The sequence below is a fragment of the Sus scrofa genome, chromosome 2 (genome assembly GCF_000003025.6).
Source record: "Sus scrofa isolate TJ Tabasco breed Duroc chromosome 2, Sscrofa11.1, whole genome shotgun sequence".
Classification (NCBI taxonomy): domain Eukaryota; kingdom Metazoa; phylum Chordata; class Mammalia; order Artiodactyla; family Suidae; genus Sus; species Sus scrofa.
In genome coordinates, this window is record NC_010444.4 from 29,583,805 (window position 1) to 29,598,101 (window position 14,297).

The 14,297-nt window shown below is 35.2% G+C and overlaps 1 protein-coding gene across 9 annotated transcripts in view; it reads left to right on the forward strand.

The window, feature by feature from the left end:
• Nucleotides 1–14,297, forward strand: part of LOC100517025 — a 431,209-nt gene that overhangs the window by 218,624 nt on the left and 198,288 nt on the right. For all 9 annotated transcript variants that reach the window (XM_021085287.1, XM_021085289.1, XM_021085290.1 and 6 more), the window contains 4 exons: nt 698–823; nt 3,571–3,676; nt 10,978–11,112; nt 13,605–13,723. In XM_021085287.1, coding sequence (XP_020940946.1) covers nt 698–823; nt 3,571–3,676; nt 10,978–11,112; nt 13,605–13,723 — 486 coding nt within the window. The remainder of the gene's footprint in view (nt 1–697; nt 824–3,570; nt 3,677–10,977; nt 11,113–13,604; nt 13,724–14,297) is intronic.

A 14,297-nucleotide genomic window follows, 5' to 3' on the forward strand; every position in this document is an offset into this window, starting at 1 on the left:
GAATGTTCCACATTCTAGATTTGTCTCAGTGTTTTCTCATGCTTAGATTCAGTTTAAATATTTTTGTCAATACTGCACAGGTGATGTGATTGAGTCCTATGATTCTAAATTTAAATAACAAGTGATGGTCACCAATTTCAGGAAAACAAAAGGCTCATAATTGACATAGTGGCTATTTGTTAAATTTAAGATGTTTTCCATTTGATTTAAATTACCAAATTATTAAATTAACCTAAAACAATGTACCTAACAGTATGTACTAGGAAAAATTAAATCAGTATAGCGTTTAGTGAACTCATGGAGAAGTAGTTGTTTGTAGCTAAATATGAGGGATTAACTTAATTATAAGCTCCAACGATTATTATGGGGGTATTACATTGTAGTTATACACAAAAAAATGAGCATTATAGGAAAGATGGTTGTTTTTCTCAACTAAATACTTTGATTTTATTATTGAAATTATTTTTAAAATTTATGTGTGTTGCAACTATCCTTGGCATATTATAAATCAGCCAAATAAACTAAAATGTGCATGTCAGATGTCAGTATAGGATACCAACAATAGTGCTGTATAACAGGAAATTCACTTATTTCTAGATTTTATTGGACAGGTATTGTATGTGTTATTGTTTATTTGTATGTTTTACTGTTTGTATAATTTTGCAGATACATTTGATGTTTTTTTTCCATTTTTCAGATCTCCACTACACCCTGTTTTGGGTTTGACCTTTGACCGAGTGACTGCATTTGCCAGAGGTGGCATTATAGTTGCATATAAAACCTTCCTGGATCCTAATGCTGTTCTTCTACCTGGATGTGACAAGTAAATTAACACGTGCTTGGTTAGAGTAATCTGAATTACCTAATTCAGTTTCCCCAGAGTGAGAGAGTTAAAAGATATTCTTCAAATCATATTAAATAAGGAATTATTTATTTTATTGACATATTCATGATATAATGAGCTGGTGCTTAAAAGACTTATCATTATCTTTCCTTGATTTAAAAAAAAAAAGCAAATGAGGCAATGAGCAGACTATAGTTACTCCTTGCAAAGGCAACAATTTTAATTTGAAATGTAAAAACTTTTAGCGGATGTTTCTAAATTAATAATTTTGAATGGAATCAATGAAATGTTAAATAATATGTTTTCTTATATGAATGTTCTCTCATTTGATGATGATGAATTACAAACAAAAGAATTTTGCTGGAGGCTTGGTGGCATAATGAGAAAAGCAGGAATTAGAAGTTCTAGGCATCTAGACCCATATCTGCTCATGACTGTCCACGAGCAGATGGGTATCAGTTTCTTATGGGTAAATAATAAGACCCAGCAGTTACTGAGTGTTGACCATAGGCCAAGCACAGCTGTAAATGAATTGGATAAGAACCTATTTAATCCTGAAAACAATTATTTTAATCCCATCATTGCTTATTAGTTTATTATTATTCCACTTTATAGAGGTAGAACTGATGTACGAAGAGCAAAGTAATTTGCCCAGTCACACAACTTGTACATGAGAGAGCTAGGATTCTAACCCAGATTGTCTTAAGAACTGAGAGCTCACCCCCTATCCAGAACTGTCTAGTAGAACTTTCTCTGATGATGGAAGCAACCATTATGACTATTGAGCATTTGAAACATGATCAATGTGACTGAGGAACTGAATTTTTAATTTTGTATAAATTAAATTAACTTTAAATAGGAATATGTTGCTCATGGCTACCACATTGGACACTGCAGCATGATTCTGATACTATGTTGGACTAGGTGATGTGTCTAGCTTTAAGATTTTGTAATTTAACAAACTACAACTTTCCTTAAAACCCAGGTGAAAAGGCTGAAATAGAGGGAAGAACCAGAGAGTCAAAAGCAATCTAATGAGGTCTAGCTAATGTCAACTTTTTGCTAAATATGTCTAGAAAGACAAATTCTTTGGTCTTCTTTGGCAAGATTATAATATTTTATCTTCTCTTTCTCTTTATAGATAGAGAATAACTCAGCACTCTTTATATAAGCATTTCTGAGAAGATTTGTTTCATGTTCAATAATCTTTCTCTAAACTGCTAAATTTGTCTAGACCCTTTTCCTTCAGTCTTTATCTAGGAGTTTATTTATTTACTTTTTTGGCTATGCCTGTGGCATGTGGAAATATCCGGGCCAGGGATCAAACCCAAGAAGTGGCAATGCTGAATCCTTAAATTCTAGACCACCAGGGAACTCCTAGGAGTTTAATTTTCAATTTGTGTATTGCTTCTTAATTTTACTTCTTCAGGTTCAGAGAGTACTGTTTTAATGAATGGATTTAAATTAGATCTAAATCCCTAAGTATAACTATGGTGAAACTGCCCTTCTTGAACATAAACTAATTTGAAGATAATTTGTTTAATTTGGGGATCCCATTTGAATTTTCATTCTATACTCTAAAGTGGATCATTTGAAATCTTAGTAATCATACTCTTATTTATATTTTTCAAACTATTGAAAGAAAAATACTATCACCATTCCCAGAACTAGTTTCTACTGAATAGCATGGTATATGCTCTTATAATTTTCTTTAGCACAAGGATGGGCTCATTTTTAAAATAAGTGACTTGGCTGAATTAAGAATGAAACCAACCCCTCCAGTCTGTGGTTTGTCCATGAACCTGCTAAACTGTGCTGCCTCTTAAAAGACTCTTAAAAATAGAGTTTCCATCGTGGCTCAGTGGTTAACGAATCCGACTGGGAACCATGAGGTTTCAGGTTCGATCCCTGGCCTCGCTCAGTGGGTTAAGGACCTGCGTTGCTGTGGCTCTGGTGTAGGCCAGAGGCTACAGATCCGATTGGACCCCTAGCCTGGGAACCTCCATATGCCGCAGGTGTGGCCCTAGAAAAGACAAAAAAAAAAAAAAAAGACTCTCTTAAATATACCAAACTCACGTCCTTAACACAACAATTAGAAATATAAACACATCATTTATTATTTGTAGACCAGTATATTTAGATTATAAAGTTAACAGTAAATATGGTCTCTACTACGAGTGATTCTATAAGATTAAAAATTATTTTTTGTTTCCTTGTTCTATTAATGCATTTTTGTCTTTTTAGGGCCGCACCCGCAGCATATGGAGGTTCCCAGACTAGGGGTCAAATTGAATGCTGGCCTGCACCACAGCCACAGCAATGCCAGATCTGAGCCAAGTCTGCCACCTACATCACAGCTCACTGCAATTCCGGATCCTTAACCCACTGAGCAAGGCCAGGGATCGAACATGTGTCCTCATGGATCCTAGTCAGATTTGTTTCCACTTAACCATAATGGGAACTCCTATTAATGATTAATTAGGCGTGGAATCCCCCAATATCGTAAATAATTGCATGGAAGAAATTTAAAGCCTTCCCTTTCTCAGTTATAGATACCAAGGTACCTTACAAATTCCTGTTTAAAAAGATTGTGGGTTATACATTGGTTTTTCTGTCTAGAAGAGTATAAGATGCATAAATTATTATAGTAATAGATTAAAGAGTACTGTAACTAAACATTTTAATATTTTATTCTAACAAGAATAAAATTATTTTACTTTTCTTAGTTGGGAAATTTGTGAAGGATTTCCAGTTAATCTCAATGGCACCAGTCAACAGATGCCTGATCAATTTGAAACGGTGAACTCAGAGAACCATTTCCTACAGAACAAGGTCAGAATTACTTATTGTTCTACGTAAGGGTATTTTATGTATTGGACACTCAGTAAATACATGGTGACTGAATAGCTATTTATGAAATTTTTTGAAAACTATAAATTATTTTATGAATATTGGGGCAAGTTTATATTTTATTTCCTATTAATTAATTAAGCACTTTAAAACAGCACCAATGTATAGCATTTCTTCTTGAAAACATTCTATCTGAATTATGTCAATTAAGTACAACTTTTTAGCATATTTTCTTCATACCAACTATATCAAGAAGTTGTATTTGTTTAAAAATTCTTTAAGATGGCTGTTATCTCTCTGTTTTTGGATTTGATCTATTTGCTCTATAGGTCAATGTCTCTAAGTAACATGAGTTCTTCAGAAAACCCAACTCATAACAACCTAATCCAGAAAGTCTATTTATTAATTTACATTTAGAAATGTATCCTGCCAGGATAGAATTTTCTTCTTCCACTGAGCTATGAAAGGTATTTTAAACCTGTCTCCAAAGAAGGAAAACTCTTTTGTTTTTCTCAGCTGGGAAGTTATGTAGGGTTGTTCATTTCAGGTACATAAGCTTTAGTTTTTGAATTCATCAAATTAAAACCAGAAGGCAGCCTCAGAGCTAGAGATGCCCAAAAGCAATGCTTCCTGTTATCTAGTCTGGGCCCTTTCTTTGCAAGACACAATACAGAAGACACATTGTTCCAACCTGCTCTGTTTTAATTTCTCCATGCTGCCCCCATTCAGTCTTTTATGTCAAAATTTATACTGAAAATATTAGTTTTTTTCCAGGTACATATGAATCTAAATAGTATAATTATATAAATAGAATATAATAATTATTTTTAATCCTGGCTGTGTTTGAGCAATTTCAGAAAATAAGTACAAGTTGAATGGTACACTAAAAAATTAATGCCTTTTATATTTTATATTCATCATTAAGATTTATTTGCCGTAGTTTTGATCCTGTTGGCATTCGTTTTTGGCCTTTTGCTGTAACATTATTTTCTTGCTCAGAAAAGCTTGTATGCCTGGCTGTTGTCTATTGAAATTCCTTATCTTCATCTGACACTTAATGATCTCCATGATTGTTCTTCAATCTTCCCCACTCTCAATTGCCTTTCTAATCCTCTTGTGATCTTCTTTGTACCCTACACTACAGTCAGAGCTAATAAATTGGGTCCTGTACATGCTTTACACTTTGGTTTACTTGTGCAATGGCATGTGTTGTTCTTTGCCTAGGCTATAACCCCCACTGTTACCATTCCTTGCTTTTCAGTGCTTTCTTCAACTTCTTCTTCCATAAAGCCTTCTCAGATCCTCCAGAGAAATTTAACTTCAAATTATTTTGTGTTCTTAGACTTCCTTTTCTTCCTTGGAAAACCGTTCTTAGAATTTGTGCTACGGTATAGGCATTTTGCTTTTGTGTCTTTCTCCTCCTGAATTGATAATTCTTTGGACACAGATTTTATGTTTTGCTCATCTGTGTATTCCTGAGTACTGGAACAAAGTCTCGAATATAGAGCAAGTGCCCAATACATTTTGATGAATGACTTTTTAAATTCAACTATAGATGTTCCCATCATGGCCCAGCAGAAACAAATCCGACTAGGAACCATGAGGTTGCAGGTTCGATCCCTGGCCTTGCTCAGTGGGTTAAGGATCTGGTGTTGCCGAGAGCTGTGGTGTAGGTCGCAGACACAGCTCGGATCCCATGTTGCTGTGGCTGTGGCATAGGCCAGCAGCTACAGCTCCGATTCGACCCCTAGCCTGGGAACCTCCACATGCCACGTGTGCAGCCCTGAAAAGACAAAAAAAGCCAAAAAAATAAAATAAAATAAAATTTAACTATAGCCTATTTTTCAGTGCTTACTATTCTCTAAATATGTTCTTTGTGTGTTAACCAAATTAGATAGTTCATTTGTTGTTTTCTGAGCACTCTGTGATTTCTGTTATTCTACCCATGTGCATCCCTCTGCCGGAAATTCAACCTCTTTTTCTTTGTTAGCATCCCCTACCTTTCTGTCACCCTTGTGCCACATTCTAGCTTGGTGTCTGGCATATAGTTGTCTTTCAATAAATGCTTATTGAAATTCTGCCCATCATATTGGCCTTATCTGATTTGTGCCTGCTTCATGTAATCTTTCTTTACTCCAACTCTACCCCTAAACCAGGTATGATGTTTCTGGCCTTGATATCCCCATTACATCCATTCTGTATTGTTTATAATGACATTGAACTTGGTACTGTTCCTCTTGCAACATTTTCTGCATGATTTGAAGTCAATCAGTGCTCTAAGTTTGGGCATATTAGAGTAGAAAGGGGAGAATGGTAGATTCCACTGAGAATGAAGAGATTGCATCGTAAAGAGTCTTAATTCAATGTTATGGATTGCAGATATTGTTCTATAGAAAACTAGGAGCCACTGGAAATATTTAAGCAGAGGCATGATTGGATTTGATTTTGTGTTAGGAAGATCTCTCAAGAGGTCCTATCTTACCTCTTCCTTGCCCCCCAGATCAGAAATTCCTAGAGGAAAGGACATTCTGATCATTCTTGTCTCTCTTGCAGTATCTAGATATTCAAAGTTAGCTGAATAAAATTTCATTCACTAATTAATTAACTCATTCAACAGAAACCGAGTCAAACTGGTGGTGGCGCGGGTGGGATGGGAACGGGGATGGATAATGAAGAGTTATCAGAGGAAAAGAATGAGAAAAAGGCTTCTTTCTTTAGTTAAAGCCAAAGTAGAACTTTAAAAGAAAGCTGTACTTTCTAATGTTGAAAAACGAGAAAATAAACAATCCACAGTTATTTTATCACGTTAATTCATTCTAATGATTGTGAAGTGAGAAAACACTTCATCTTAAAAGTTTGTACACTATTATAATTTCAGAAGAAGAAATTGGTTTTGAATTAAATTTCATTTCAGTCAAAATAGTGGTAAAATGAAGCAAAGATTTGATGAACTGAATAGTAAAGAGACGCTTTCAAAGAAAAAAAAAAAGGCACTCTCTTAGCTATGAAACCTTTGAAATACTTTCAGAAAAATGTCTCAGATTATATACAGGGAGGCGATCACTGCATTGGAAAAATAGCACTTTAATAACCTGAAAAGGAGCACTTCTAAAGAGAGATTCAGGGAGAGGTGATGGAGATCTATAGGACATTTTATTGTGGAATCTTGATGCTCATTGCAGTAAAGAAGACACTAAGAGGATTACAACAGGGATAGAGAGGAGGGAGGCAAAAGCCGATATTCTTGATGCATACGTTTTAAAATTGGCTTGAGATAGAGATGTCAGTGCCCAACCCCTGACTGTTCTTTTAAATCTCTTATTGACAAGTAAAACCTTTCCTACAGAGAAAAATTTGGAACATATAATCCCTGTTAGTAATGTGGAAGACAGATATAACCCTGACAATTACAACCTGTTGCTCTTTTATCCATTTCAAAAAAAGGATTTGGACTCTACTACAAATGGACAATTTGGCAGATATATCTTTCAACAGTTCTATTTTTACTTAAATTTGCAACATTTTTAGATTATCCTAGTTTAAGGGCAATAAAATGATATGTTCCCATGAAATAGGTGAGATACAAGCTTCATGATAGTTAATATAAAAGAAAAAATTATGAGAATAGCTAGCAGAAAGCCTAGTTATGGGAAAATAAAGCAGAACAATATACCCCAGTCTTTGGCAGGTCATATATTCTGTCAAAATGAAAGGAAACTGATTTTTTGATCCTAGCTTTTTGGTCTGATCAGACATCAGCAGGACATGAGTGACAGCTTGTAGTATGGAAATGTTGAGGAACTTCAAGTTATGATTTTAGAATTAGGATATTTTTGTTATAAGTTAAGTTGTAAATACGGGAGTCATGGATGCTAGCAGAATATATTATTCTGTATGTCACAAGGGAGGTTGGGGAAAGGCAAAAAATTCTTTACTGTCCTATTTCTTTGGAGAGCAAATCGTCAAGAAGTAATATTTTATAATTTATACAGGAGAACAGCACAAATTTTAATTTAAGTTTTGAACTAATCGCCATTAGATTAGGACACAGAACTTTAAATAAAATTCCAAGTCCCTTCTTTATTCTTAGACCAATAGTTGGAATCTATTTGAGGACTGCATACCAGATCCTAGATATTTTGCCTTGTTTGGTTGCATAATTATGTACTCAATGATATTTTCTGCCTTGCAGCTTTTCCAGTTCTTGGTCTTAGAGGTGGGTGGATTGATCAGTTATAGATTTAGAGAATGGGTACAGTAAGAGTGAATATCAAGGATATGAGGAAACAGATTTTAGAACATTTCATGTAGTTGTGATTTAATTTGTATAGTAAATCCTTCAACTTTGTCCTAAAATTGCTATCAAAAGAGAAAATCTTATCAAATTTATAATAGTAAATAATTTGTTCAGAATAAAGATTGTGATCCATGAGTTCCTTCTTTCAAGAAGAGTTTCATTGTCCTATATTCTATTCCTCAGTAGAGCTGTAGGAAAAGACCATAAGTGGTTCCCTTATTACTTTGAAATTGCACAGGAATATTGAAGTATATTCCACTTTGGTGATTTGCAAGAAGAAAATTAAAGCAGTTTCGATTGGCCCAGTAAATATTCATCATTTTTATCACTAGCATCATCTATATTTGCACAATTTATTCAGGCAAGCAAAATCATAATAGTATTTAAAGGAATAATAGAAAATTTATTTTTTGATTCTCAACAGCATTTTAAAAGATTTTCTAATGACATATATGATGCCTCAACATAAATGCTTTTTGTACACATGCCCATGCATACACACATGCACATACACACGCACTTACATAGAGACACACACATGGCATATTATGTTGCAGGTTGTAAGAGCACTTTTCTTTACTGAATTCCAACTTTTATCTCTCCTACCTTCCTAAACATTTGGTCTGAAGCTAAGTTATCAGATTAAATTAAAAAGGAAAAAGAAGGTGAAATTACGAAGAGAATTTAATGGCCATTGTCAGTTTTAAGTGTATTCAACCCCAGATTGGCAGCGTTCTTTTTTTTTTCTCTCTTTCTTTCTTTCTTTCTTTTTGTTAATAACGTGAAATGAAGCTGATTTAGTGGATCTGGCTCTGTCTGAGCTATGTGGAATCACTTGGGAACTGTCCAGCAAAATATCTCTCAGAAAACAGCATGGTGTTAATACTGGGTGCCAACCCAAGACAGACACAAAGGACCCCTTCACTCTTCACCAATAAGCCAACTGTTAAAAGATTAAACCATGTTGTGGAGATAACAAGAATTTAGGCACTGGCAGCAGGTGCTGTACAAAGAAGCAGTTGGCAGTACGGTTCTTCTGTCTGACTAATTCCAGTCAAAACAATCTTCTTCCCAGTTTCAGAGGAGAGTTTGAGTGTGATGGCAACTTAGAGTTAGGAGGTTGACTAAGAGTGCTGCTTTAAATGCTGAGTCCTGTGGTGGATGGATTAGTAGAATATAGTTTATCATTGTTCAGAGACTGTGGGGAATTTCCCTCCAGAATCCAGTCACTACTGGCTAACTGGGGAATACACAATCAAAGAGCCCATAAGTCAAATCTTCTTATGTGGTGGGATTGCTGTATTTTTTAAATTTTGTTTTCACATATAAGCTAGTTCTTGAGAAGTAACTATTTCCATTATAGAGTAATTGTCAAATATAATAGTCATACACTTTTGCTGTTGCCTGTTCATATTTGTAAAACATTACATTTAAATTATTATTTATTTTTTGTTTTTAAAAAATCATTTGCTACTCAACAAATATCTAGTATTTGCAGAGATTTAAAATAGGCCTCTTAATAGTAGAAAATGGGGAGTTCCCTGGTGGTGCAGCAGGTTAAGGATCCGGCATTGTTATTGCTGTTGCATGGATCACTGATGTGGTAAGGATTCCATCCCTGGCCTGGGGACTTCTGCATGCCACTGTCACAGCCAAAAAAATATAAGATAATGATTTAAATTGTTATTGAAAGAACATCATTTACCAAACTTAAAGCATAAAATGGCAAATTCCCATAATCCTTTACAAATAAATATTCACACTTAAAAACTTTAGCATGATTATTCAAGGAAAGTGATCATATAAGTTAGGAGATAAAGTTTATTAAATAAAAGTAGTAGAATTCTGACAGATGACATGAATGACTGTTAATTTGACAAGTCTAAGTGAGGGATGCTAGAAAGTGCACAATACTCTTGGCAATTGTCATCAGATAAACAAGTGGGATACATCCTGTCCTTTCCCACAGTGATCACTGAAGTCTCAGCTCATCTCCCTTTATTCTTATGAGATTGTACAGCCTCCCAATTGTTCTCTCTGCCTTTGTTCTTTCCATTCTACAATCCATTATGTTTATACTTGCCAGATCAACCTTTCTAAAATCTTCTGTAATCCAGTCCCTCCTAGTTGAAAGCTTGAAAACCATACTGACACCTAACTCCACAGCCTTATATTTTACACCTTCTAAGTTTGGCCAAATTTATTTTTTGAGCCTACCGGTAAATCCTAAGATACTTTGATTATTCTAATTGCCTTTGCTTGAAATACCTTCTTATTCTTCATTATTCCTGTCAAACTGTCTCTATCCTTCAAGGCCTGGTCCAGATGTTACCTCTTTCAAGATGCTTTACTTTTTGTTGCTCCTTCAGAAATAAGTCTGCCATTCTTTGCACACAATAATACTATTTAATTATCCATTTGAAGCTTAACATGGAATTGTGCGTATGTGCTTGTGTGTATAATTGCCTCTACAGTATTTTGTTTTTTGTTTTTGCTTTTCAGGGCCATCCTGTGGCATATGGAAGTTCCCAGGCTAGGGGTTGAATCAGAGCTACAGCTGCTGACCTACACCACAGCCATAGCAACGCGGGATCCAAGCTGTGTCTGTGACCTATACCACAGCTCACGGCAACACCAGATCTGTAAGCCACTGAGTGAGCCCAGGGATTGAACCTGCATCCTCATGGATGCTAGTCCCGTTCGTTACTGCTAAACCATGACGGGAACTCTGCCTCTACAGTTTAAAGTTTTTTTAGGGCAGGAAAAATATTTTATAATATCCCATACCACATATTCTCAGTCTTATGTATCAGGCTGGTGCTCAACAAATATTAATTGAATTGGTTTAATGGGATTGAGCTCCACTGTTTGAAAAGCGACCTCAATCAGAAACGTGTGTTCTAGATTCATTTATTTTGGGTAAGTATGTGGAGGGAGGTTAACTTTCAGACTGTAAGTTAAAACCATGCTTCTTCTCATTGTATAGGCGGACCCCAATATGGTCCTTCATGCCTCTGTTTCCATCAGAAAACAGAGTTTCTCAAGTAGTGAAGAGAGCAGTGGGAGTCAGAAAGCACCATTGACGCTGTGGCCTGCAGCCAGTGTGTGGCTGATCACAAAGGTACCCAAGAGTGTCTGCTCTCCCTGAATGACCTCCCGGGATCTCTGGCTCACCATGCTGCTCTGCTCCCAGTGTGTCCTCATGCAAAGGAGCATGCAAGTGAAAACATACAAGTTGTTGGCTCTTTTGAATCTATTCTGTGCTCTTGGTTTGTCTAGTACAGAGGACTCCCACATGAGCATTCGATTCACTTTTAGGTCTGCTGATGAGTTAATTCAAGGTGATTTTAACCCAGCATAGAGCCTATGGATAGCCCACAGACTCACTATTTTCATGAGACTTGTCTGAAAGTCATTTGCTCCTACTCCTTAGTCTTCATTGTTGAGGTTCACAGAGCCTGGTAGATTAGCACCATATAGTGATAGCATGTGGTCTTTGTAAGGATAGTTTTAGGAGAAATCCCTAAGTATAAAAAAAAAAAATGTGAATGATGCCTAACACATTTTATTCCTGTGTATTGGGCTATTTTTTAAAATTCGATTCTTTTACTATTGGGTCTTATTTAAACAGAGATATGTAATTTCTGTCCCCTTCCTTCTTACTGTTGAAATATATCTTGTAATTGCCACCAAATATTTATGTCTGGAAAGAGATGGTACAGTTTGTATCTACCCTTCTGTGTCTCCCTTTGCTCCCCCTCCCTGTAGAATGTTTTTGCTTCTTAGCACTTCCATGGGTGCAGAGGAACACCCAGGCAAGTTTGCTTCCTTGGTTGAGGGGGTGGGAGAGATTGAAACTGTTTTCTCCAGTGAAATTTTAGATTGCACCTATTATTTTTGCTTCATTGAGAGTTAAAAAACAAAAATATAGTGTAATTCAGACACAAAGGTACTAAGAAATATTCATTTAAAAGACAAAGGCAGAATTAAGTTAGATATTTCTTAGGTTTGCTTCCCACCTGGAGACGCTCTTAACTACTAGCCTGTTTTAAGTTGTGTTTTGTTTCTGATTTAATAATAATACCTGCCATTTTATTAAACATCTGTTATATGTTAAGCATATTATATACATTTATGATCTTATTTAATTTTTATAAAAACCATGTAGGTTTTCATTATATAGCAGAAAAAAAAACTGAGGCTAATAGGTGTTTAGGAAGATTCTTGGTCTGACTTCAAAACTTACGCCATTTAATTGTAATATAAAACACTGCTCTATAGCTGAACAATTCATAAGCATTGAGGCAAGTGTTTTAGTTTTAGCAGCACCAGTGAACACCTGTGTGACCTCAGGTAAGTCACATCCCACATCAGGGCCTTAGTCTTCTGGTAAAAGAGTTGGATGAGTTGATATGGAAGGTTATTTTCCCAAATCTCATATTCTATAGTTCCATGGTATCTGTTTTCTAGAATTTCATGATATCAAAAAACCTGTACTTGTCTAAAATTTCCCCTAAAATTTCCCCTAAAATATTTGAAATGCTACAAAGATGGTGAGTTTTGGAGTTAGATTAGAATTAGAATCCTTTGTGTGATCTTGGGAAGGTTTCTTATATATAAAATGAAGTTAATAACACCTGTCTTGCATAGTTGCTGTGGTGGCTAAATGAGAAAATATGTGTGAAGTTCAAGCGTACTATCCGGTATATAGAAAGTGCTTAATATGGGGTGATTCTTATCTCTCACCCAAGGAGTTCGCTTTTCTGTATAGATAAGCAAATGAGGATTCCACTCAGTGCTTATTAGAACAAAATGTTTAAAAATTTTTTTCTTGAGTTATTGTGTAGTTCTTTTACACACATACCAAAAACATGACAAATAAAAGTCATGTGCTAAAATGCATTTTTGAAAATCTTTTAAGGTTTGAAGTTTTCTCCCTTTTTTCAAAAATAAATCATTTTACCTTTTAAGACAGAGAGGTTTGCATGCCATATATCCTCAATATGTATAAATAAATTCCTCAGTGGTTGTCACTTATTTAAAATGTATTGATTCACTAAGTAAGTAAATTGTTAAATGGCCACTCAAACAATAGTCTCAATTTCCTCATTAGAGAATCCTAACATTTAAAACAAAAGCAGTTCACAAGCCACCTTGAAATGTTTAACCCATTGTATTTAGACCCAGAGTAAAACTTTAAATTGGTACGAAGGTTAAGGATTTGTTTCAATCTTTTCAGTTCGCTGCACTTTTTTTTTTTCTGTGCATACATATTTCAAGTAAGCGCTATAGTTATAACTATAACAAGTGACACGTGATGGACCCCAAATCGCTGCACTGTGAAATATGCACAGAAAAAAAGGACAAATGAAGATATCAAGGTCTGTTTTATTTTGCGCTGAACTGTAAAATGCCACCCTTGTCCGACAGAAGATCACTTATTCTGAGCAGGGCTCACTGACTGCTAAGTTGTGGGTAGTGTTTCACTTTCGGCAACTGTTAATATCCAGGTTTATCCAGGCATAATGACCTCACTATTTGTGACACATTGTTGAATTTTCTGGTTCTTTTAACTTATTTAGACCTTTCTCCCCCCTCTCTATTCATTGGAAGACTGGAATGATCCTGAGCCGAGCGATAACTCAGGGCTGTCTGGCTATTGGTCATCCAATCAGACTCAAGGCCGCTGAGGGAACATCACTAGAAGGATACAAATTAATCCTACAGAAAAGGTAATGTTTATGAGCGATTTACCTCAAAACAAGGAACATAATTTCAAGATTTCTGAGTAGTCAAATCATGATGCTTCCTGGCTTAGACTAAATATTCATTAAGTTTTAAATTTGTGTTCAAAATATCAATATTAATTTTTCTAAAATAAGCTTGAAAAACATATGCCACTTTGTTAGTGTCTCTTAGATAGTTTTAAAAGTGAAACCTTGGCCTTCAGTATGTATCTGTGTTGTAGACAAGCTGCTGGTTTACTCTATAATTATTGGAACTCATTTCTTTATATACATTTTGGTTATTTATTTAAAAATTTAAAGTTCTATGTGTATTCCTAACCTTTCCTCCATTCTTCTGTAAATTAAATACTGAACTATGAAAGAAAAATTGAGGAGACAAAAATTGCTGGCTTGTAAGGCACCAAAAGTGTCATTCCCATTTGTTTTTTCTGACTTGGGAAAATAAAATGAAAAACGAAAAAGAGATTTAGGAGAAAAAATTAGTGATAAGGAAGAAAAGTGATTTATCTTCAATCACTTGGAAATATTATTTCCTAGATGCTTTCTTTTCTCCTCCTTA